This window comes from Poromitra crassiceps (assembly GCF_964638095.1).
Source record: "Poromitra crassiceps genome assembly, chromosome: 4".
NCBI lineage: Eukaryota > Metazoa > Chordata > Actinopteri > Beryciformes > Melamphaidae > Poromitra > Poromitra crassiceps.
Window position 1 is genome coordinate 32,484,237 of NC_139626.1, and position 24,134 is coordinate 32,508,370.

Sequence of the window (24,134 nt, forward strand, 5' to 3'; positions counted from 1 at the left end):
GGGAGGCATTTGGTTGTTTGCAAAATTTCTGTCACCTCTTTGTCTAAATATATACTTGGAAAACCATATCTGTAAATGTGCTCATATAGGCCTAGTAGTTATGAGGCTAAACAAAGGAAGGAATTTGCCGTTTTTCTTTGTCTTGTTATGCTGACAGGTTGGTTTAAACTCTGAGGATGGGATAGTTTTAGTCTATAGCTACACTCTGTAAACTCTGCCTTTTTTGCTTGTTTTGTAGTGCTGTAAAAACAATACGATACGGCGTTATGGCAATCTCCTGAAAATTCTTGGCTGTGTTCTGGGACAAATAAACCCATATTGACTTGCCTTTTTTTCTCGTACGCATTTCTTCATTATTATGAATGCAGCATCATATTAGCACATAATTGAATGGATAGAAAGACCTCCCTCTTTGGTAGACGCACCTAACATGGCTTCCATAGGATTTTGATCATGCTTTGATTTCATATATATTGAATGGATGTACGATCTTAATTGTTTCATTAATTGTGAACACGAACACAAGACTCAGACAGCAAAGTTAGTATGTTCATCATAACTGCCACTGAAATGTTAATACAAATGAATCTGTTGCCATGGTAACACATCACCTTTCTGAGCCTCATGCACCAAATGAACATAGATTTCCATTGTCAAACATGGCAGCCATTGTGATAAGAAGCGTACCAGCCAAATGACGATTCAAGAGTTAGATATGAATGGGTGGGACACTGTTACATCAAGAATATTCCAATAGCTTCACTGTCCTTCAGAACCTTGCACATGGTCAGAGGCACCGATAGAGGGCGCCGCTCCCTCTTTATTGATAAACTGCTGCCTAGCAACCAACAAGCAACACATCCGAAACTTTGTGCTCAGACTGCTTCAGGTTTGTTAACAACCTGTTAACCTTACTCTGTTGTTACAGTTCACCATACAGTCTGTGCTGGTCGGCCAGGTGAGTTTATCCATTGTCATTTCAGGACGTAGGCTATTATATGTTTTATAACCATGGATAGGAATAGGCTAAGTGCCCTGGGTACGGGCCATAGCTGAGCATACTGTTTGTTGACTGACGTTCATGCTAATCTATCTCACATCATCATTCAGCAGCACTGCCACTGAGCCAACCAACATTGACTATAGCTTAGCTTAGCCTAGGCATGTGCTAACGCTTCTATGTGCAGTGCATTGCAATGAACAAAGCAGCTAAGCTAAACATGACCTTGTTGGCTGAAGTCTTCTGTTTCCTTTGGTGAAGAGAGAGACAGGTTATTCAGCTAGCTGCAGGCTCTCTGTCGGTCTTCAGGATGAGAGAGAGACAGGTTACTGACCTTAGCTAGCTGTCTGATGTCTGTCTGTCTTCAGGATGAGAGAGAGACAGGTTACTGACCTTAGCTAGCTGTCTGACGTCTGTCTGTCTTCAGGATGAGAGCTGGACGGACATCTGAGGGCGCGGGCTGCATCACCTGGTGGGGCTTCAGCCCAGCGCGCGACCTGCTGGCTGCAGGTGAGGCGCGTGCACGAGGATAGGAGAGATTTCCCCACCACATATAAATAATAATAATCTTTATTTCACACTCAGAAGGTCCATATCACAAAATAAAAACAAGAATGTATCAGAGTAGGAATGATGGTTTTTATTTTGATTTTTTTGAATTCTTATGGATGATGTGCTACAGGGTTCATCAACCACTGTTCTAGCCCATTGCTTTTGCGCAGAGTCCTTATGGACACAAAGTAGTGCTGGAAAAAGTCCTCAAATTTGAATTAATATTGTCTGTATGAACTCTGATAATAACAAGGTGGATGGGGGAAATATGTTGACAGTGTTTGAATGAATTTAGCCATTTACTCTCTCTCTCTCTCTCTCTCTCTCTCTCTCTCTCTCTTCAGGCCCTGAGAGACAGGAAGGGGAGGTCAATGTTTTGCTGGTGGGCAGTGGAGATCCACGGCACATCCTGAAGACCATCGCAGCTTTACGGGACACAGACAGCCTCCATGTGAGCCGCAGTCAGTCAGTCAGTCACGTGACAAAGAGGTGGCTTGGCGTAACGTGTGTGTGGTGTAACCTGCCTCTCTGCTCCCCTGTAGATATGGCTGATAGAACACAGTATGGAGGTGGTGGCCAGACAGTTGCTGCTCCTCTATCTGGCTCTAACACCTCAGGAATGTGTGGGACTTCATGGTGAGTCTTATTTAATGATAAATAAGACTCCCCCCCCCCCCCCGATTTTTTATCCCCCATTAGTGCTAATTTAATTTATTTATCCTGGTTGCTACTCCCCCTTACTCTGCCGATCTGGGGAGAGCCGAAACTGGCTCCATGCTTCCTCCAAGACATGGGCAGTAGCCAGCCGCTTCTTTTCACCTGACAGGGGAAGCTTCACCGGTAGGACATAGCACGTGGGAGGATCACACTATTCCAATGAGTTCCCCTCCCTCTGAAAAGGCGCCCCTAACGACCAGAGGAGGAACCACATTAGCAACCAGGATATTGCATGTTTTGGTGAAGGGGGTTCCTATATGAAGGAAACCCCCAGGGGGCACGAGGAGAACATGCAAACTCCACACAGAAAGGCCCTTTTGATGACCCCACCCGGGCGGTGGGCACTCGAGGACATGCGGACGGGCACGCATTCCTTCAGCGTTCACAGCGTCCCAGGTGGGAATCGAACCCAGGACCTTCGAGCTGTGAGGCGACAGCGCTTACCACTGCACCACCATACCCCCTCCCTTATATTAATCTTAATGCTATTATGGAGAGCTGTCTGTCGGTCTATCTTGCTATGTTTTTATTCTCAGAGAAGACAGAGGTTTTCCTGGAGGTGTTTGGGAACAGTGAGATCCGCAGCCAGACGCAGGAGACATTGAGGCGCGCGGCGTCCCAGCTCTCTCGGTCCGTTACCGACACACTGGAGACCGCTGCACACGCCTGCCTGGACACAACTCTGCTCAAGGTGGGATGACAGACAACTGTGTTCAATGAGTAAGATTCCAAACTATGATTAGATTAGATTAGATTAGATTTTTATTTGTGTCAAACAAGCACAAGCATAAAAACAGGCAGTATATGTAAAAAGAAAAACAGGTACACAGTGATAAAGTGCAAGTTCGAGAAGGGGCTGAAGGAAGCAAAGCTTATCATGTACAGCCCCCCCTTACATTGTCATAGACGATCCATAAGAACATACATAATCCATAAATCTGTAACATCTTTAAAAATTAAACATTCAACTTTAATATAAAAAAAACAAAAACATACGAACATACAAAACTAAATAAATCCTTTCTAAAAAAAATTATATATATGAAGTATAAATTAGCTGACCAGTTCTTTATAGCTGACCAAGAGTGATTGTTTGTATTTGCGTTTAAATAGTTCTAAGTTAGTGCACATTTTTGTGTCCTGATCTAGTTTGTTCCACAGTTTGACACCACAGACAGGGATGCACATACTTTTCAGAGTTGAATGGATGGTAGATTGTTTAAAATGATGCTTACCTCTTAAATTGTATTTTCCCTCTCTAACCGTGAACATCGTTTGGATGTTACTTGGTAATAAGTTATTTGAGGCTTTAAACAGAAACTGTGCAGTTTTGAAATTGACTAGATCCATGAATTTTAAAATACACGATTTTAAAAACAAAGGACTTGTATGATCAAGGTACCCAGCATGATGAACCATCCTAATGACTCTTTTTTGTAAAGTGCAAATCTTTTGTAAAGTGCTTTTGTATGAGATCAGACACTGATGGTCCGCTCTGTATAATCTGCATATTTCGACGACAGTACAAGGAGCGAGATGAGCTGGCCCGGATATTCAAGCTGTGGCTGCAGCCCGCGTCCTCTTCGTCTTCATCACCTCCTGCCTCAATAAGCGAGTTCTGGGACGGTCGGGTCAGGCAGCACCTGGGGACACGCTACGACTCCAGGAAGGGCTGCTTCGACTGGGACCTTTCCATGAAGCTGCACGAGAAAGGGGTATCTGACCGTTGCTTGCACCTTCTTCCTCCTCTGCTAGCAGATTGTAACTGCCGCCTAAAAAAGCTTTGAAATTTAACTCGTGGCCAAACAGGCAACAACTCACAATGGCACAGATTCTTTACAAAGTGATTTGGAGGCTTAGACATTGTAATTGTAATACCATCAGTGTATTGCATTTTATTGTATTGACTGTTTTACGTTTAGGGAGATACTGTGTTATGCTACGTTGTGTTATGTGGATATTTCATGCCTGAGTGCGAGCAACTGTAACTTGTCCCAATTTCCCCCCCGGGGATCATTAAAGTCTTTCTGATTCTGATTCTGATATGGACACTCATTCTGTAACGTCACTTGCTGTGTGTCCTCAGTGCGGCGTCATCAACAGACAACAGTATGGTCGATGGAGGGAGCGGGGCGTGGCCTTTGAAATGAGGGAAGGTTCCTACCAAATAACCAATTCAACTTTAATCTCCACAAGAGCATTCAGTCTTGTAAGTATTCTTCTTGTTTGTAGTTGGACACTGACAGCACATGATACAGTGATTCTGTGAGATCACAAAGGAACTCCACTCTGATGTGTGTGTGTGTAGAGAGGTGACAAAGTGGCAGCTAGGGGCTACTGGGGGGACATTGTCTCCAGTCCTTACCTCTCCTTTGGCATTGAGACTGATGACAAGAGCCTACTGCAGACACAGAATGGGCAACATATCAAGGTAAAAACGAATGGTTTGCATGTTTTCCATTGTTGTTTGTGTCTGTGCCAGTTCAAATCATCGGTGTTCACTTGCAGTACATTTTGTACATGTTGAGGAACGGGGCAATCTGGGAACCCAGAGTCTTATTTTTATTTGAAAAACAGACTCTGGGACAGCCCTATCATTTTTCCCCAGCTTCCTGTACAGAGCGCCTCTCCTGCCACCGTCACTTCCTTTTCCGTGTCCGTGCTCCACTGTTTACAGTCTGAATAGCAACTTGCACCGCGACTTTGGCGATACTACTAGTCACAACAACTACACCTCCAGTGATTGCAGTGATTTTCCACTGTTGTTGTGAGATGAGTTGATGTCTCACTGTGTCGTCACTGCCTCCTCCATATCCTCAGACAGCCCAGGATATCTCCGTTGCCAACGTGCAGGCCTTGTTCCAGACATTGCAGTGTAGAAGGAGCAGCTCCACTCCTCTCCAGTCAGACAGAGAGACAACAGACGCAGAGGACCCCGCCTCACAGCCAGAGGCTCACCGCAACTCTGGCAGCAGTAACGGTAAACGGCCACATAATATCTCACTATTATAATTGGACGGGCGGCGGTGGTTGCGTGGCACACAGTTGCAGTTGAGCGGGCGAGGCCAAGCTGCATCTGCGAGCCCGCGTGGCGTGCGTCTCTGAGGGCAAACTAACGAGCCATGGTACAAATGAGCACTGCCAGTTCAGCGGGCAAGCCAGCGAGGGGCGCTACAGGGCAGGCCAGTGGTTTATAGATGAGCAGCAGTCATGTAGGCGCAGGGATACTCAACTTGCTTTGCCCGGTGGCTACTTTTGCAAAATGACAGGAGGCCAGGGGCCAGTTAATATACAAACATTAATATACTTTTTTCTGTAGTGGATTGTAGGTTTTTGGGGTGTCCGCCGGAGTTTAGTCTCACAACTTTGTGCACACAGGATAGTTAGTTAGTTATGTTAAGTTAAGTTAGTTAGGTACATATACTGTAAGTGCCTGGGTGGCAAGCAGACGGCCATATCTGACAATTTAGCTGGAGCTCAGTCAAACTTGATTTAACATTAGTTTTCATTGTGAATTAGAAAATGGTCGGGGGGCCACTCTTCACAATATCGCGGGCCGCATCTGGCCCCCGGGCCGCAAGGTGAGTATCACTGGTGTAGGGTGTATGTGATAAATGATGGAGCGAAACACACACCTTGATTGATTTTGTACTGAATTGAGGCCCAATCCTTTTCAGACCTGATGCATCTGAATGGCATCTCAGTCACCTTCTTGCCTTTGGACTCACTTTCCAAACTGGCAGAAAAACAGAAATACTCTCAGTTCTTCAACAGCATCTACTGCTCTGCCAGGTGTGAGCCGCTTCTTACAAATCATTCACATTTCACACGCATCGTGCATCGTGCACATATTGTGATATGAAAATAGAGTCATCTCTTCTGCAGACTCATTTTGACTGTGGACCATGTCTCACTGCCTGTTATTTCTCTCTCCCTCTCTGTCAATGCTGTCCAGCTCGCTGCACCAGTTGGGCCCTTCTGCGCTGAGACACATCGCAGCACCCAAAGCTGTTCTCGTCGTGGAGTTGGCCAAGTGAGGGTTTTTATATAGTAACAGAGCGTGTCACCATTGCGACGATTCAGTCGCCAGACTACAGCATACAGTCATTCTGCATGTGACAAACACAAATCAGATTTTAGAATATTAGCTGTTGTTGGTTAGCCCACTCTTTTGTGTTTCAGTTTGCTGTGTTTACCACTATTTGAATGATAATAGTTGATATGAGTCTTTACATTGATCTTAATGCCACTTACTGCCCCCTCGATCCTATCCCTTCCTCTCTCCTCCAAACCATCTCACCTAACATATCTCCCTTCCTCACTACCTTCATTAACTCCTCTCTGTCCTCTGGTCTTGTCCCCCCTGCTCTAAAGACTGCAAGAGTCAAGCCTCTGCTTAAGAAACCCTCCCTTGACCCTACTGCTATTCACAACTACAGACCTGTCTCTCTTCTCTCATTCCTTTCCAAAACCCTCGAACGAGCAGCGTCCGAACAACTTTCTCTCTATCTCTCCCAAAATGACCTCCTGGACCCTCTACAGTCCGGTTTCAAGGCTTCTCACTCCACTGAGACAGCTCTTCTTGCTGTCACAGAGGCCCTTCACACTGCTAAGGCCTCATCCCTCTCTTCTGTTCTTGTCCTCCTTGACCTGTCTGCTGCCTTCGATACAGTCAACCACCAAATCCTTCTTTCCACTCTGTCCGACCTCGGCATTTCAGGCTCTGCACTCTCCTGGTTTGCTTCTTACCTCTCTAACCGCTCATACCAGGTCTCATGGAGAGGGTCCCTCTCCAGATCCTGTCCTCTTACCACCGGTGTCCCCCAGGGCTCAGTCCTAGGCCCCTTACTTTTCCTTCTCTATATCAGATCTCTTGCCTATGTGATCTCTTCTCATGGCTTTTCTTATCACTGCTATGCTGATGACACCCAGCTTTTCCTTTCTTTCCCCCCCTCTGACACTCAAATCGAGGCTCGCATCTCTGCATGCCTCAAAGACATTGGCGACTGGATGTCTGCCCACCACCTCAAGCTCAACCTTGGTAAGACCGAGCTACTCTTCCTCCCAGGAAAAGACTGCCCTCTTGCAGATCTCTCCATCTCCATTGACAACACCACTGTACTCCCCTCCCAAACAGCCAAGAACCTCGGGGTGATCCTTGACAACCAGCTGTCTTGCTCTGCCAACATAGCTGCTACAGCGCGCTCCTGTAGGTTCTCTCTCTACAACATCCGCAAAATCCGTCCCTTTCTCACAAGAGAAGCGACTCAACTCCTGGTCCAGTCTCTTGTCTCCTCCCGCCTGGACTACTGCAACGTGCTTCTGGCCGGCCTACCTGCCACCGACATCCGACCGCTCCAGCTCATTCAGAACGCTGCAGCCCGTCTGATATTCAACCAACCCAAATTCTCTCACGTCACTCCCCTCTTCCAGGAGCTCCACTGGCTTCCCATCTCGGCCCGCATCAAATTCAAGACACTGGTACTGGCCTACAGGGCAGTACACCAGACAGCTCCCCGGTACCTGCAATCCATGGTCAGGTTCCAAACCTCTCACCGCTCCCTTCGCTCCTCCACCAGTGCAGGTCGCCTCGCCCCTCCTTCGCTACGGGGGCTCAAAAGTCGCTCATCCCGATCTCGACTCTTCTCGTCCCTGGCACCTCAATGGTGGAACGAGCTTCCACCTTCGGTCAGGACTGCTGAATCACTGCCGATCTTTCGGAAAAGACTAAAGACACACCTTTTCAGGCTCCATCTGGGCCCTTCTTGATCTAACCTCGTCTCTCTCTTTCCTTATATATAAAAAAAAAAAAAAAAAAAAAAACCCTAACCAACCTTGTACCACTAACCTAAACTTGTACCACTGTTCCTTCAGAAGCTGTAGTTGTCATAGACTGTGCTCCATAGTTGATTGTTCTATTGCAGACAGAAAAATGTGTTATTGTAAGTCGCTTTGGATAAAAGCGTCTGCCAAATGACGTAATGTAATGTAATGTAATGTTAATGTGTCCTTATCTGATCTGAATGTGTCCTTGTATCTCAGGTACCTATTGGACCTGACCAAAGAGCAGGAAGCAGGCTTTGCACAGAAAGTGGCGAGCGTCGCTGGAGAGGCGGGATTTGAGCCGAGGCACGAGGCGAACAGCGATGACGACGTCCACGCCATGTTCACACTGCAGGAGTGATGCTGGCTGCACCCAGCCTAGCTCAGAACACATCACTCTGTGTTCACACTGCAGGAGGAGTGAGGCTGGCTGCACCCAGCCTAGCTCAGAACACATCACTCTGACTGTGTTCACACTGCAGGAGGAGTGAGGCTGGCTGCACCCAGCCTAGCTCAGAACACATCACTCTGTGTTCACACTGCAGGAGGAGTGAGGCTGGCTGCACCCAGCCTAGCTCAGAACACATCACTCTGACTGTGTTCACACTGCAGGAGGAGTGAGGCTGGCTGCACCCAGCCTAGCTCAGAACACATCACTCTACACCAGTGCTGACCAATTTGGAGCCCGCAGGCCAGCTCTGTTTGTTTTGGCCCGCCACAGATTTTGGGGGAAAAAAACAAAAAAAAACATTTTTTATCCAGAATGCAACTCGGGCAAGTTATCAGATATCTGCACTGATTGGAAAGGGTGGACGAGCTTTTTCATGTGGTGACTTTGTGAAACAGTGTCTGAATGTGGCTGCGGATACTGTGTTCACTCCTGAGATTGCATCCCTGCAAATTGTCATGGCAAATTGTTTACAATAGATGGACAATAAAGCTGATTTTCAAAGTACCTTGAGGACTTTTCAAGTTGTGAATTAAGTCAAATTTCTCTCTTGATTACAAAGGTGGAAAATACAACTGTTTTTAACTGGGTGTTTACTGATTAAATGTTTAAGCTCCCCACAAATGCAGATGTTTTTTTAAATAGATATAACCAATTGCAAATTATTACAATTACCAAACAGATAAAAAGTAGATTACTATATTGAAATGTTATTTTAGATTTAGAATGTTAATTTTCTATAAAACACAATACATTTTAATGTAATTCCACAACGTTTATTTTTGGCCCTCGGCCCTCCACCCAGATTGAGTTTTGGCCCTTCATGGGAAATAATTTGTGCACCCCTGCTCTACACTCGCATGACCCCCACCTTCACATGATGAAACTCACTGAAAGTCAAGCCAATATTTTTGCCAGACCTCCAGATTTTATGACACTGGAATCTTCTGGTTTTTAGACTACTAGGCTATTTTTAGACTACTAGGCTATTAACAGCAATTTGTCAAATGCCTCACATACATACATTCATTATGATTGGACGTTGGTAATTATTATGTTGTTTCTGTTAGTTAGCTGCTTGAATTTTCAGGAATGATAATGAAATTGACCATTTGAGTTGTATGTGCATTTTAATAATAATTTTGTGATTTGGAAAAATGTCAGTAAAGGCCACACAGCAAACAATTATTTTCCAGTCAGCTCAAGGGAAGAAAAACTGCATCATTGCTGTAACATTTTGAACTGTCTTCTTGCTTCTCTGTGCCTCCTCTGTGTGTGTGTGTGTGTGTGTGTGTGTGTGTGTGCGTGCATGTGTGTGCGTGTGCGTGTGTGTGTGTGTGTGTGCGTGCGTTCACTTCCAGCGTCCGCCAACCTTTTTTTTGCTGAATGGAGAGAAGAAAGAGAATAGTCATATTCAACACACAGCTATTCAGCGAATGCACATGTCTGTCATTAGATGGGGATATACTAGCTTTATAACAGTTATATGTCTATACTGTTACTTATCTTACATTGTGCTCCACATAATACAAAAGCAATGGGGCACCTATTTAAGAGTTATGAGGGAGTTTTACATTTCATACGTGAGAGAACAACGCATTCAAAGTTGGACATCTTTGCATCCTCTATGCAAAGTTTTGCGTGGGAGGTTGTGGGAGGTTTAGAGCAGGCAGCTTAAGTGGCACTCAGTCTTGTGTATGCTGGTGGGACACTCAGTCTTGTGTATGCTGGTGGGACACTCAGTCTTGTGTATGCTGGTGGGGCACTCAGTCTTGTGTATGCTGGTGGGGCACTCAGTCTTGTGTATGCTGGTGGGAGATGGAGAGGAAGGCGGTCATGGTACACTGAGACAAGCAAATCCACTCACAATTTCTGAGCGTGTTGAATTCTGTTCAGGAGGACGTTGATCTGAAGAAATAATAAAAAAAAGACATTCAAATATGTGTTTGGAATATGAAGTCACAAATGATGTGGAAACAGACATTTTCAGCACACCTCGTACTTCTGCCTCTTCATCTTCTCGGTCAGGTCAAACTTCTCTGACTCCAGCTGGTAGATCCATTGCCACATTTGCTTGGCTCGTTCTCTGAAACAGCCATGACAACATCAGCCATGGGAATGCTAGATTATCATGTATAAATTCCCACAATTTCTTCAGTTCAAAAACAGCCTGAAGGCTCTCCTGGTCGTAACTGACCTCAGGGCGTCTTCTCTCAGGTTGTCAATGGCCAGTGGTGTGCGTCTCTCTGCCAGAGTCTTCTTCTTGATCTCCCTCCCTGTCTGTTTCTTCCCTCTCCTCTGCTCTACCTGCAAGAAGCAATCAAACACATCCGACCTTCTCGAAAGATCAAACGGGTCCAAAGCTCAGACCAGCATGGAGAGGAGACGCACGCTCCACATACTAAAAAAAAAACTCCCACAAATGCAATATTCCACAGAACAAGCAGCCATGATATGAGCGTTATGCTGACCTTAGCCAGGAAGCCTCCAAAGTGAGCCCCCATGTTGGAGAGCACCTTCTTCTTCTTGGCCTCATCATCTGCCCTCTTCTTGGCCTCCTCATCCTCCTTCCTCTGTCTTTCCTCCTGAAGAACAAGGCTGTATTTTACTACTGTAGATCTTCTTTCTTGGAAACTCAAAACTTATAAAGTACACAACCCATTCATGTCCACAGTGGAATTTTATCATTCCTTTTACAGGATTTTTGTTTTTACCTTCATTTATACAGAGGGAATCTCACTGAGAGCAATGCTCTCTTTTTCAGGAGCGCCCTGTTCACATTCACACAACACATTCACACCTGGAAGCTGACCAGTACAACCACAGTCTGATCTGCTGGCCACTGATCAGCTCCACTGGAGCGGTTGGGGTTAAGGGCCTTGCTCAAGGGCACCTCAGTGGTGGTAATGAGGGAGGGCCAAGTGCTGCCTTAACGTAGGAAATGGTCTATAGCATAATGTAATAAATGAATAATAATCCACTTAGAAGACAACATGACAAAATAAGAAATGGAGTAAAAGAGTTGCAATTAGTGCCTCCTGAGCAGATTTAATGTTTCATTTATTTTCATGATTTATTATTACATTTGACATTATTTACATTCCCCCTTTCTCTCAAGTAGGCCTACCCTGGCCCTGTATTACCCCCCCGTACCCCTAGGGGTTCAATTAATGTGATTTGACTATAGCATTAAGCAGATTATCATGCATGGATACAACAACACGATGTAATACAATACTAATCCCCAGGCCCCTCTGCATTTGTTAATTACCGCAATCCTGATGTGTCTGTCTCGCTCCTTCTCAGCCCTCACACGCTGCTGCTCAGCTCGTTCTGCCCGGCGGCTCTCCTACAACACAACCACTATGTTGCATCATCTGGCATATACACACACACACACACACACAACATACACCATACACATATGTGTATACACACACACACACACACACACACACACACACACTCACACACACACACACACACACACACACAACCCCCCCCCCCCACACACACACACACACACACACACACACAACACACACTCATTGGACAAAGGTATATGGGAATGGAAGGGAGGGAAAGGCATTTACGATCCTGTCTTTAAGCCCAATCAGCTCCTCTTCCTCTTTCTTCCTCTGGTCAAAGTGGACGTCGATCAGAGACTGCAGCTCCACCAGATCCTTCTCCATCCTCTTCCTGTGGATGTCCTGAGAAGGACCAGACAGTAGATTCATGGACCTACAGATTCGGTGATTAGAATAATCATGTCTGCATTTCATTTAGAAGGGTTTTAGGGGGAACGTACATCAAAGTCGACCCGGTCTCCGTCAGGGATTTTTGGGGCAGCGAGCTGTGAGTGCGGCCTGTAAAGGAACATGAAGGCCCTTCTGACATATTTAATTTAAAAAATAAAACTACGGATGGAAATTAGCTAAGGCTACAATCCGGCACATTTACATACAAATGTTCATAAATGCTGCACTGTCCCTATGAAATAAATAAATAAAATACATATCAACTCAATTATTTCATGACGGACTGTTACTTCTCTATGCTACAGTATACTATACCTGGAGTCGGATCAGATTATTTTCAATGCCATACAATGCAGATATCAGTGGGAACACGTTGAAAATATTCTCAGTTGAAATGTATTCATGTGAAGGCTCATACCTACTTGTATTTGGGTTGTTCTTCTTCAATATGTCAGCCAGAATGGAAATGGAAACAGTGAATTAATAATCAGAGTGTGACCAGTTTACTTTCAAAACCCACTGTGTTACAGTAGACTAGAAAACACAATTCAAGGAAAACTGTTGAGAAGCAATGTAGCAAAAAGAAAAAGGAAAAAAAGGACAGAAATTATAGCCACACTTACACTATACTATAGAGACCCATTTCACAGCAACCGTTTTGAGGTGGTTGAGCAGGAAGTAAAGCAGGTGTAATGGCGGTTCCATCCCATTTAGGTGTTCCACTGCCAGGGCCCTCATTAATCTTATCGGTTACACCTGCTTTACTTCCTGCTTTGCCGCCTCAAAACAGTCGCTGTGAAAAGGGCCTATCAAACACCTTTGTACAAACAACCCCTTTGTCAGGTCAGAAATAATACCTTGAAGATAATGTTTCTCAGTTTAACTGCTCATAGTGTTAGTGGTCTTTTACTTTGAAGGCCAGTACACTGATTCAATGTTCCTTGTCGAAATTTACATTCAGGAAACAGGAAGAGATTTCTGGGAATTATCTTTTGCATGCTGCCGATACAGGACTCAGCAGCCGAACATGACGAAGCTAAAAGCAAACATCACAAGGCAGATCATCATTTGCATTTTGGGGACATGTGATGTTTGGACTCAGCACAGCCTCATGTGAAGCCAGTGAAAGTTCTGTATGAGAGCTAAGTGGACCAAATCAATACAGTTTAGCGTTGAAGTCTCACCTCCTTCTCCCTGGTCCTCCTCTTCCTCTGAAGAAATAAATAATAAGAGTAACAGATCAGCCAAATCAGAGGAGAGATGAAATTACTACAATAGAACCTATAAACAAATTCATAAAACCCAATGTCCTTACCCTCCTGATGCCTGATGAGAAAGAAAGAAAATAATAGAATCAGTCTCGCTATAAACAGAAGATAATGTCATGTATTGTGCATGTACAAGTTTGTGAACATGAAACAGGGATTTAACTGATATTAAACAGTAACTCACTCATGCTCTTCTTCATCAGACATGGCGGAACTGTGGAGAACCATATACAAGGCAGACATTACTGATTCATATTCACATTAGAACTCTATATTATTCTTTTCTCCAAATAATATGGCACAGAATAGTTTAGTTAAATCTATTCCCTGAATTTGTAGACCAAGTTGTCAGAGCAGAATAGTCACAATACTGGACCTGATTCAGATTAGGTGAACCTGCTGATTGGAGACTTTCCCATTCAAATTCTGCCAATTTGCGTGTTTGGGAGGATTTTAGCAATGTTTTAGGGAGGGGAGACACTGTGAAACTGCCTAGATTCTTTTTGAAAATGTACAAAATTTAACCGCTCAAACAAAATCTAATTTTAACTAAGTAACAAATGTACAACATTTAAACAATTTAACAATAAACATATTTGATCATATGTGACAGGGACTGGTGTTTTGGGTAACAAGTAGACCAAGGTCATTTTTCTTTTTACAGATTCTGAAAGTGCAGATTGTAAGCTTAAATGTGATATAAATAGTTGAAGAAAATGTGCTTATTTGAATTATTTTAAGAATTCCAATATTGCTAAATGAGACTTGTCAAAGTTTAATATTGGTTATAACAAATTCATTAGGCTACTGCACGAACATGCAGTCCAAGTTGTAAGAGTTCTCCTTTTGTCTCATGGTGTCAGAGTATCAGAGTGCACAAAGTACACAGTTCAGCGTGCGGGGCCGCTCATGGGGCTGAAGAACACCTTCAACATGGGTCACTGTGGCCTCTGAGGCTGAAGAACACCTTCAACACAGGTCACTGTGGCGTCTGAGGCTGAAGAACACCTTCAACACAGGTCACTGTGGCCTCTGAGGCTGAAGAACACCTTTAACACGGGTCACTGTGGCCTCTGAGGCTGAAGAACACCTTCAACATGGGTCACTGTGGCCTCTGAAGCTGAAGAACACCTTCAACACAGGTCACTGTGGCCTCTGAGGCTGAAGAACACCTTCAACATGGGTCACTGTGGCCTCTGAGGCTGAAGAACACCTTCAACACAGGTCACTGTGGCCTCTGAGGCTGAAGAACACCTTCAACACAGGTCACTGTGGCATCTGAGGCTGAAGAACACCTTTAACACAGGTCACTGTGGCCTCTGAGGCTGAAGAACACCTTCAACACAGGTCACTGTGGCCTCTGAGGCTGAAGAACACCTTCAACACAGGTCACTGTGGCCTCTGAGGCTGAAGAACACCTTCAACACAGGTCACTGTGGCCTCTGAGGCTGAAGAACACCTTTAACACAGGTCACTGTGGCCTCTGAGGCTGAAGAACACCTTCAACACGGGTCACTGTGGCCTCTGAGGCTGAAGAACACCTTCAACATGGGTCACTGTGGCCTCTGAGGCTGAAGAACACCTTCAACACAGGTCACTGTGGCCTCTGAGGCTGAAGAACACCTTCAACACGGGTCACTGTGGCCTCTGAGGCTGAAGAACACCTTCAACACAGGTCACTGTGGCCTCTGAGGCTGAAGAACACCTTTAACACAGGTCACTGTGGCCTCTGAGGCTGAAGAACACCTTCAACACGGGTCACTGTGGCCTCTGAGGCTGAAGAACACCTTCAACATGGGTCACTGTGGCCTCTGAGGCTGAAGAACACCTTCAACACAGGTCACTGTGGCCTCTGAGGCTGAAGAACACCTTCAACACGGGTCACTGTGGCCTCTGAGGCTGAAGAACACCTTCAACATGGGTCACTGTGGCCTCTGAGGCTGAAGAACACCTTCAACACAGGTCACTGTGGCCTCTGAGGCTGAAGAACACCTTCAACATGGGTCACTGTGGCCTCTGAGGCTGAAGAACACCTTCAACACAGGTCACTGTGGCCTCTGAGGCTGAAGAACACCTTTAACACAGGTCACTGTGGCCTCTGAGGCTGAAGAACACCTTCAACACGGGTCACTGTGGCCTCTGAGGCTGAAGAACACCTTCAACATGGGTCACTGTGGCCTCTGAGGCTGAAGAACACCTTCAACACAGGTCACTGTGGCCTCTGAGGCTGAAGAACACCTTCAACACGGGTCACTGTGGCCTCTGAGGCTGAAGAACACCTTCAACATGGGTCACTGTGGCCTCTGAGGCTGAAGAACACCTTCAACACAGGTCACTGTGGCCTCTGAGGCTGAAGAACACCTTTAACACGGGTCACTGTGGCCTCTGAGGCTGAAGAACACCTTTAACACGGGTCACTGTGGCCTCTGAGGCTGAAGAACACCTTTAACACGGGTCACTGTGGCCTCTGAGGCTGAAGAACACCTTTAACACGGGTCACTGTGGCCTCTGAGGCTGAAGAACACCTTTAACACGGGTCACTGTGGCCTCTGAGGCTGAAGAACACCTTCAACATGGGTCACTGTGGCCTCTGAGGCTGAAGAACACCTTCAACATGGGTCACTGTGGCCTCTGAGGCTGAAGAACACCTTCAACATGGGTCACTGTGGCGTCTGAGGCTGAAGAACACCTTCAACATGGGTCACTGTGGCCTCTGAGGCTGAAGAACACCTTCAACATGGGTCACTGTGGCCTCTGAGGCTGAAGAACACCTTCAACACAGGTCACTGTGGCCTCTGAGGCTGAAGAACACCTTTAACACGGGTCACTGTGGCCTCTGAGGCTGAAGAACACCTTCAACATGGGTCACTGTGGCCTCTGAGGCTGAAGAACACCTTCAACACAGGTCACTGTGGCCTCTGAGGCTGAAGAACACCTTCAACATGGGTCACTGTGGCCTCTGAGGCTGAAGAACACCTTCAACATGGGTCACTGTGGCCTCTGAGGCTGAAGAACACCTTCAACACAGGTCACTGTGGCCTCTGAGGCTGAAGAACACCTTCAACACAGGTCACTGTGGCCTCTGAGGCTGAAGAACACCTTTAACACGGGTCACTGTGGCCTCTGAGGCTGAAGAACACCTTCAACACGGGTCACTGTTTTCACTGTGAGAACAAGATTAAGGCAAAGGCCATTTGAAGCTAATGAGCTAGGAATAGAAAGGGGCCGGGGGACTCGGCTGGAACAGTGTCCTGTTACCCATAAGAGCCCAGATAAGAAGCTCAGCTGGCCAAATCCTCCGTGTTTAATTTGATTTGGAAGAGAGAACGTGGAATGGAGAGATTAAGCCGGTCTACAAGCCACTATTAACACCAGCTAAGTCCACTATTATCATTTGATCTACTCACAGCCCCACATGAAGTGCAGGGATGTAGTCAATAAAGAAGTCTCATACATACACCAGCCTCATATCAATACATTTACTTTATCATCGCTGACCTGAACTTTACTAGTTTCTATATGTGAGTGTGATTTATGGTTGATATAAAGGAGGCGCACCCGGCGGCACAGTGGTCCAGGGGGTAGCACCATCGCCTTACAGTAAGAAGGTCGTGGGTTAGAATCTCCCGTCAGGTGCTCCGGTTTCCTCCCACAGTCTAAAGACATGCTGTATTTGTGTACTATCATAATGTATATAATCTAGTAATATATTATTTATATATACAGTATATATATATATATATATATATATATATATATATGTGTGTGTGTGTGTGTGTGTGTGTGTGTGTGTGTGTGTGTGTGTGTGTGTGTATATGATGTATGTAACCTATGCGTAGATATTATGATCTCCTGTGGTATACTGTGACGATGCTATGTAAAGCCCTTTGAGACATGCTTGATACGGGGCTATAAACATAACTGAACTGAACTAGTATAGTAAAGTATGTAGTATAATATAGTATTAGTATAGTAGTATAGTAGTAGTAGTATAGTATGATGCTACAGAGAGCAAATGGACCTAGTCAAAAATATCTGAAGAGGTGCTTATAGGCATTTAGCCCAACTCGACATACAGAGTGAGGGCCGACGCCTGACTATGGGGGTTTCTGGCCAGACACCCCAACAACGGAGACAATTTTCCAAACACTATCGCCATCAACTGGAGGCTTTTCCAGGCCAACTGTGTTTGAGTGCATTAACATTGCAGATCAAGGACTGAAGCCGTCTGAGTCACTTGCATCCCTGTGTAGTAAAGCTGTTAGCCCAGACCTCAGAGCATGAGCACGTGGATCAGGCTCAACACGGCCACCAGGACCAAAAGCAGACGAGGGATTGCGAGAGGAATTCTTCTCAATCCCTCATCTGCCTTTTTCATCACGTCGCTTCATTGTTGAGCGGTTTTGGCCAAACGGACAGACGGAGACACACTCAATAGGGGAGACAGAGAGAGAGGCCAACGGCACCCAAAATAACTTCTCATAAGCGGGTTCCTGATTTCAGAAATAAACTACATACCCTCTTGCGATGGGACTACCCCAGCCGCGACGCCCACGACTTAAAATGAATGTGGGCCAGGGGCGTAAAGTGGGGGGGGTAATGTGGGGGTACTGGCCCCCCATGCTCCGATTATACCCATTTGTGAACTCGGCCTTCCTTCTGACGTCAACTATACCCCTGAAAAGTGTCGTCACTGCATCTTGCACGATTGTGACACTATCGCAATGACTAAATCTGTCCACAGACATGTAAACACCTGGCAAAGTAGTTGAAACGGTTTCTGTGGTAGGCCTACAGTAGTTAAAAAAGAAAGAAACAATCCGCACACCAATCTGAATGTAAATACATCTATCTGATGTATTTACATTCATATTTGTATTTGTTTTGGATGTATTTACATTCATATTTGTATTTGTTTTGGGCCTCTTTCAAACTCTACTTAACTACTTACTATAAAACAGAGCCCACAAACTACTCTCTTTTGGGTGGCATGTATAATAATTTTTTTTGTCCTATTTGTCTACACTGTATACAGTGTTTCCCACAGGATTTTGAGAATTTGTGGTGGGGGACCACAGACCCCCTAGGGGGTTGCGGGGGCATGCCCCCCCGCGAGATTTTTTTAAACATTTTAAAGTAAAATGCATGAATTTGGTGTACTTTGAGATAGCTTAAGAGCATAATTAAAAGGCTAGATCTATGAAGAACATGTCATCATTACTGTGCTGTGGGTTTACAATGACAAACTAAATTTCTCCCTATAGGTCAGGGATACTCAACTTGCTTTGCCACTTTCGTGAAATGATAGAAGGCGAGGGGCCAGTTAATAAACAAACAATATACATTTTTCTGTAGCGGATTGTAGGTTTTTGGGGTGTCAGCCGGAGTTTAGGCTGACAGTGTTGTGCACACCGGATAGTTAGTTAGGTTAAGTTAGTTAGGTTAAGTACATACATAAGTGCCTGGGTAGCGAGCAGATGGCGGTATTTGACAATTTAGCAGCTAAATCATAGATTATTGAAAGATATTCCATATTCCAGACTGAAATGCTATAACAGAAGTTTTGGCCAGAATGACATGAACATTTATTGGACACTTATTCAGCGGATATCTTGCATGTTGCGTTCAGGTGCACTGTAAAAAAAAAAAAAAAAAAAAAATGGGTCAACATCTTATTGTGGCGGTCCAAATATTATTGTGGCGGCCCGCCACAAATTCCTTTATTTATGGGAAACACTGGTATATATATACTGTTAGAATCTATACATTTGTGTCTAGAATAACCTATGTCTTTTATGTGTGTACATCTTTATTTTAACTTTTCTAATTACTAATTGCTGAACACCTGGTGATGTCATGTATATTGATATGGGTATTTAAGACGGCGTCTCTCTGCCACTTCAGAAAGCGTATTGAGGAAGGGCCAGTGTGGCCCGAAACGTCACGCTGTTTGCAAAATAAAAAAAACCTAACGGGAGCTCCTCTTGGTGTGCGGATTGTTTCTTTCTTTTTTCACTGTAAGTACCCTTTGATCCAGCACCCAGGCCCAGTGTGGCCTAGCTTTGGATGTGAGTGTCCCTACCTATTTTCAGGCCTACAGTAGTTCCCATTACAATAGATGTCTCCAGGACCTTTTCTTCTGATTGTACTTGGCCAATTTCCCCCTGCTGCTCGGGTCGCTGCTCCACCCTCTGCCGATCTGGGGAGAGCCGTAGACTAGCACCATCATGCTTCCTCCGAGGCATTCTCAGTTGCCACCCTCTTATTTTCACCTGACAGCGGGGAGCCAATTCACCGTAGCACGTGGGAGGATCACGTTATTCCCACCAGTTCCCTTCCGTCCTGACCAGGCGCCCCGACCGACCAGAGGAGGCGCTAGTGCAGCGACCAGGACACATACCCCCCAATCCGGCTTCCTACCCGTAGACACAGCCAATCGTGCCTGTATGGACGCCCCGACCAAGCCGGAGGTAACACGGGGGCGCGAACCTGTGACCCCCGTGTTGATACTGCAGGGATCCAGGACCACATTTTGCCATGATCTCACACACACACAGTGAGGTGAACACAATACCATAGGCCTATAATATGACGCCTTTATGTGACTGAAATAATTCAAGATTGATTAGGTATATATTAAGTCAGCAAAAAGGGGAATAATTTATTTGGACTATAAAGTTAAAATCTGATCAGATGAGGGACCCTGGGACAACATCTCATCAAATAGGGTCTGTGGTGTCATCTGTGTACATTTAGGATCCTTTATGTGAAAGACTTTGAAAACCACTGATGTAGGCTAATCAGAACCAGTAGTGGGCACTTTCAAAAGTGCATAAAAAGTGTATCAATAGGGGGTGCTATACTGCAATTAAGGATTGTGCCTACTAATAATGGAGAAATGTTTCAGATATGAAAAGTCCAAATAGGAATAATGCTTTAATGGTTGATGGGATTAAAAGCCCACCTGCAATACTAACTTTATATTACTTCTACTATACAGCAAGAGGTGCTGGCTGAAAATGTCCCAGAAAGACGGTAAACTCCTGCTTCTAGATGGCCACACAGTTGAAATCAAGACTCTGCTCAAGACCACGAGGAACACCATCATGCTTCCTCCGAGGCATTCTCAGTTGCCACCCTCTTATTTTCACCTGACAGCGGGGAGCCAATTCACCGTAGCACGTGGGAGGATCACGTTATTCCCACCAGTTCCCTTCCGCCCTGACCAGGCGCCCCCACCGACCAGAGGCGGCGCTAGTGCAGCGACCAGGACACATACCCCTTTGCACTGTATGTCAAATACGTCGAATTTAAAATGTCTGAACACGTCTAACGTATGCACATGACATGTGCACCTATGTGCAATGAATATGCCACTGACTTGTCTTATCGCTATTCTGCCTTATTGCCTATTGCTGCTTAGTATTGCTTATTGATGCCTATTTCTTATTGCCTATTGCTCATTTCTTGTTGCCTATTTGTACTATGTCGTAAACGGAGTCCACAGCACAAGAATTTCACACGTGATACTTGTACCATGGAGTGACAATAAAAATCTTGAATCTTGAATCTTGAACATGTTGGTTTAACAAAACACAAGAGAAGAAAAAAGAGAAGAAAAGAAAAAGGACGTACCTGCACAAGTCACGACTCAGGACAACAGACGTGACAGACGGTCACTGCTGAGGGACAAAAGACGTGACAGACGGTCACTGCTGAGGGACAAAAGACGTGACAGACAGTCACTGCTGAGGGACAAAAGACGTGACAGACAGTCACTGCTGAGGGACAAAAGACGTGACAGACGGTCACTGCTGAGGGACAAAAGACGTGACAGACGGGTCACTGCTGAGGGACAAAAGACGTGACAGACGGTCACTGCTGAGGGACAAAAGACGTGACAGACGGTCACTGCTGAGGGAAACCAGTGGACGGACTGACCAGTGGTCCGTCTGCTGAGGGAAACCAGTGGAGTCACAACTAGAGGGAAGAGAGAGGTTTATATAAGGGATCCTCGGGGGGTACAAGGGGGTGACGGGGACTAAGGTGCAGTGTTGGGGTAACTCATTACAAAAGTTACATATTACATATTACATGTAATATATTACTTTTAGCAGTAACTCAGTAATATAACTTATTACCAATAGGATTTCAGTAATATACCAGTTACTTTGTCAAGTAACACAAGTAACACAAGTTACAAATTGAGTTGGTTCCGGGGCGCCAATGTCATTCTGCTACTGCAGTTATTTTGGTGAAAATAATGCAAAAGTAGTGTAATAGGTAACGAGTTACTCTACACAGACAGTAATAATGTAAAGTAACTTGTTACTTTCAAATGAAAGTACTACATTTTGAAAGTAACTTGCCCAACACTGCTGAGGTAGAGGTGTGTGTGTGTGTGTGTGTGTGTGTGTGTGTGTGTGTGTGTGTGTGTGCGTGCGTGCGTGCGTGCGTGCGTGCGTGCGTGCGTGCGTGCGTGCGGGGCATGGGTTGGTAAAGATGGATAGGGGACTATGTGGATTATTGACAGCTTTTGGCAGAACTAGCTGAAGACTGACGGGCAGCATAATGAGCGAAGGGACTGTTGCTGAGCTCATCAGCTGAAACAAGACGCAAAAAGACAGCTGGCAGGAACGCAGAGAGGCAACAGCGCCAGGCAAAACACACAGAGGTGAATGCAGAGAGGAGAGAGCGCCAGGCAAAACACACAGAGGTGAATGCAGAGAGGAGAGAGCGCCAGGCAAAACACACAGAGGTGAATGCAGAGAGGAGAGAGCGCCAGGCAAAACACACAGAGGTGAAGCAAGGAGAAAGGTGCTAAATGAATCAACATGGCCTCCACTCTCTTGGCCCAGGTTTTGTGCTTTGCTGCTCTTTCTCCACTTACAGCTTCCTCACTGGAGTAGCAGCTTTGAAAAGTAGTTCCTACACTCGCAAATGCATTGGGATCAAATAAAGATATATGAAACAAATACAGTATGTATACACAGTACAAAGATATTAAGGTATCCAATATTTGAAAACTGTGATGTCTATTTTCACACAGTTGTTGGCATGAAAGTCTTATGTTTTTATGAACGATTAAAAAAAAACGATTTTGATAGTCATCCTGAAAACGTCCATCTTTTAACCTTTCTGAGGATGCAGTCAACTAAAAAAGATTGAATGATGAATATCTGGTAACATTTTCTTTTTATCAAATGGATTTGAAACATTTTGGAATGAAATCTTTCAAATCTGTGTTGACACAGTTGATTAGGGGCAGTCTCTCTGAAACGTAATTGGCACTTGAATTGATTTGCACTTGACAAAGTAAACACAAAGTGAATGAAAGCTTAGGTTAATAAAATCTTCTCCCACAAATTTGTACCCAAGACAAAAGATTACGTTTGCATCGCTCCCTTATACAAAATACTAGTCAACAAAATACAAGCTGCAGCTGAACAAAGCATTTGCATAAAGGGAAATCAGTATACACAGTAGAGAGGCTTGCAAAAGACTTCAGAGTGAAGGAAAGAGAAGTAGTAACCGGCAGTACCACTCTATTAGGAAGCATTTGGGTGTCAGGTAAGAAGACTAATTTCTCTCATTACAAACGAGGGCTGTAGCACTGCTTGCTGGGTAGCCGCCTACTGGGTAACTCAACTCATGGCAGACAGTGATCGAGGTCTAGATATATCAATTCAACAGAACCTTAAAATACTTTTTGAGAGTACCTGCCCTAAACATGAACGAGTTACGGGCAGCTACCAGGAAACGGGCACGGATTATGCACCGGGCCGACTAGGCCCGGGCCCGGGGGCCTCCGACGTGTAGGGGCCTCCTGCTTTTTCTGTCTTGCTAGCTTGTCGGGAAGGTGGCAAAATAACGTTCCAAATCTAGGTAAAACTTTGGCAAGGGCATGGCCATTTTCAAAGTGCTCCGTTCTCACGATATCTGAGTGAGAATGGTTTATATGGGTACCCACGAGTTCCCACTTTACAGACAGGCCCACTTTAAGCTAATCCCATGCAGTGCATTATAAATGTGTTATTTTCACCTCTTCTATTTGAATATTTATGCATACTGGGGGTTCCTAAACATTGGGTATAACCAGATTGGGTATGATGCTCGCTACCCAACGTCGAAAAATGCAATTCTTACAGAAATCTCCAATGTCAAAAGTTAATGATACCAAATCACAGCATTATTTTTTTCTATGGTGTTCTTTAAGGTCTTGGTGTATTAATTAAGTATTAAGTAAGTTATTTTGAAAGGATTTTTGACCTTTTCTTTAATCAATCTTGCACCAACTCTGTGCAACAAAATGGTATCAACTGAAAAATTGCTGCAACCCCCCCCCCCCCCCCAAATAATAATCCGTAATAAGTACCGTAGAGGGGCCTCCAAGTGCTTGTGCCCAGGGGCCTCGGCATTGGTAATCCGTCCTTGCTGGGAAATGTAGCAATGCAATAAAGAACAATGTGATTATTTGAATACTATGATGTATTGCTTCCAAATAGATTCCAAAGACATGAAAAAAACCATAGGTCATTCTAAGAGGAAATTGAGTTCAGGGTCCAACC

The 24,134-nt window shown here is 45.0% G+C and overlaps 2 protein-coding genes across 2 annotated transcripts; one reads left to right on the plus strand and one right to left on the minus strand.

Annotated features, from left to right (window-relative positions):
- Positions 1-1,428: 1,428 nt before the first annotated feature.
- On the plus strand, positions 1,429-8,499 carry LOC310776152 (dynein axonemal assembly factor 3-like; the record flags this gene model as incomplete). The annotated part of the gene is made up of 11 exons (XM_083636325.1): positions 1,429-1,510; positions 1,897-2,003; positions 2,095-2,188; positions 2,806-2,960; positions 3,793-3,984; positions 4,356-4,478; positions 4,578-4,700; positions 5,090-5,249; positions 5,947-6,061; positions 6,225-6,302; positions 8,312-8,499. 11 exons carry the CDS (start codon positions 1,429-1,431, stop codon positions 8,451-8,453), a joined length of 1,371 nt encoding a protein of 456 aa, XP_083492451.1. The 3' UTR covers positions 8,454-8,499.
- Positions 8,500-10,354: 1,855 nt separating this feature from the next.
- Positions 10,355-12,420, minus strand: LOC310774596 (troponin T, slow skeletal muscle-like; the record flags this gene model as incomplete). Its single annotated transcript, XM_083634685.1, has 7 exons — positions 10,355-10,448; positions 10,536-10,626; positions 10,738-10,847; positions 11,012-11,125; positions 11,812-11,889; positions 12,134-12,250; positions 12,349-12,420. 7 exons carry the CDS (start codon positions 12,418-12,420, stop codon positions 10,404-10,406), a joined length of 627 nt encoding a protein of 208 aa, XP_083490811.1. The 3' UTR covers positions 10,355-10,403.
- Positions 12,421-24,134: the final 11,714 nt, after the last annotated feature.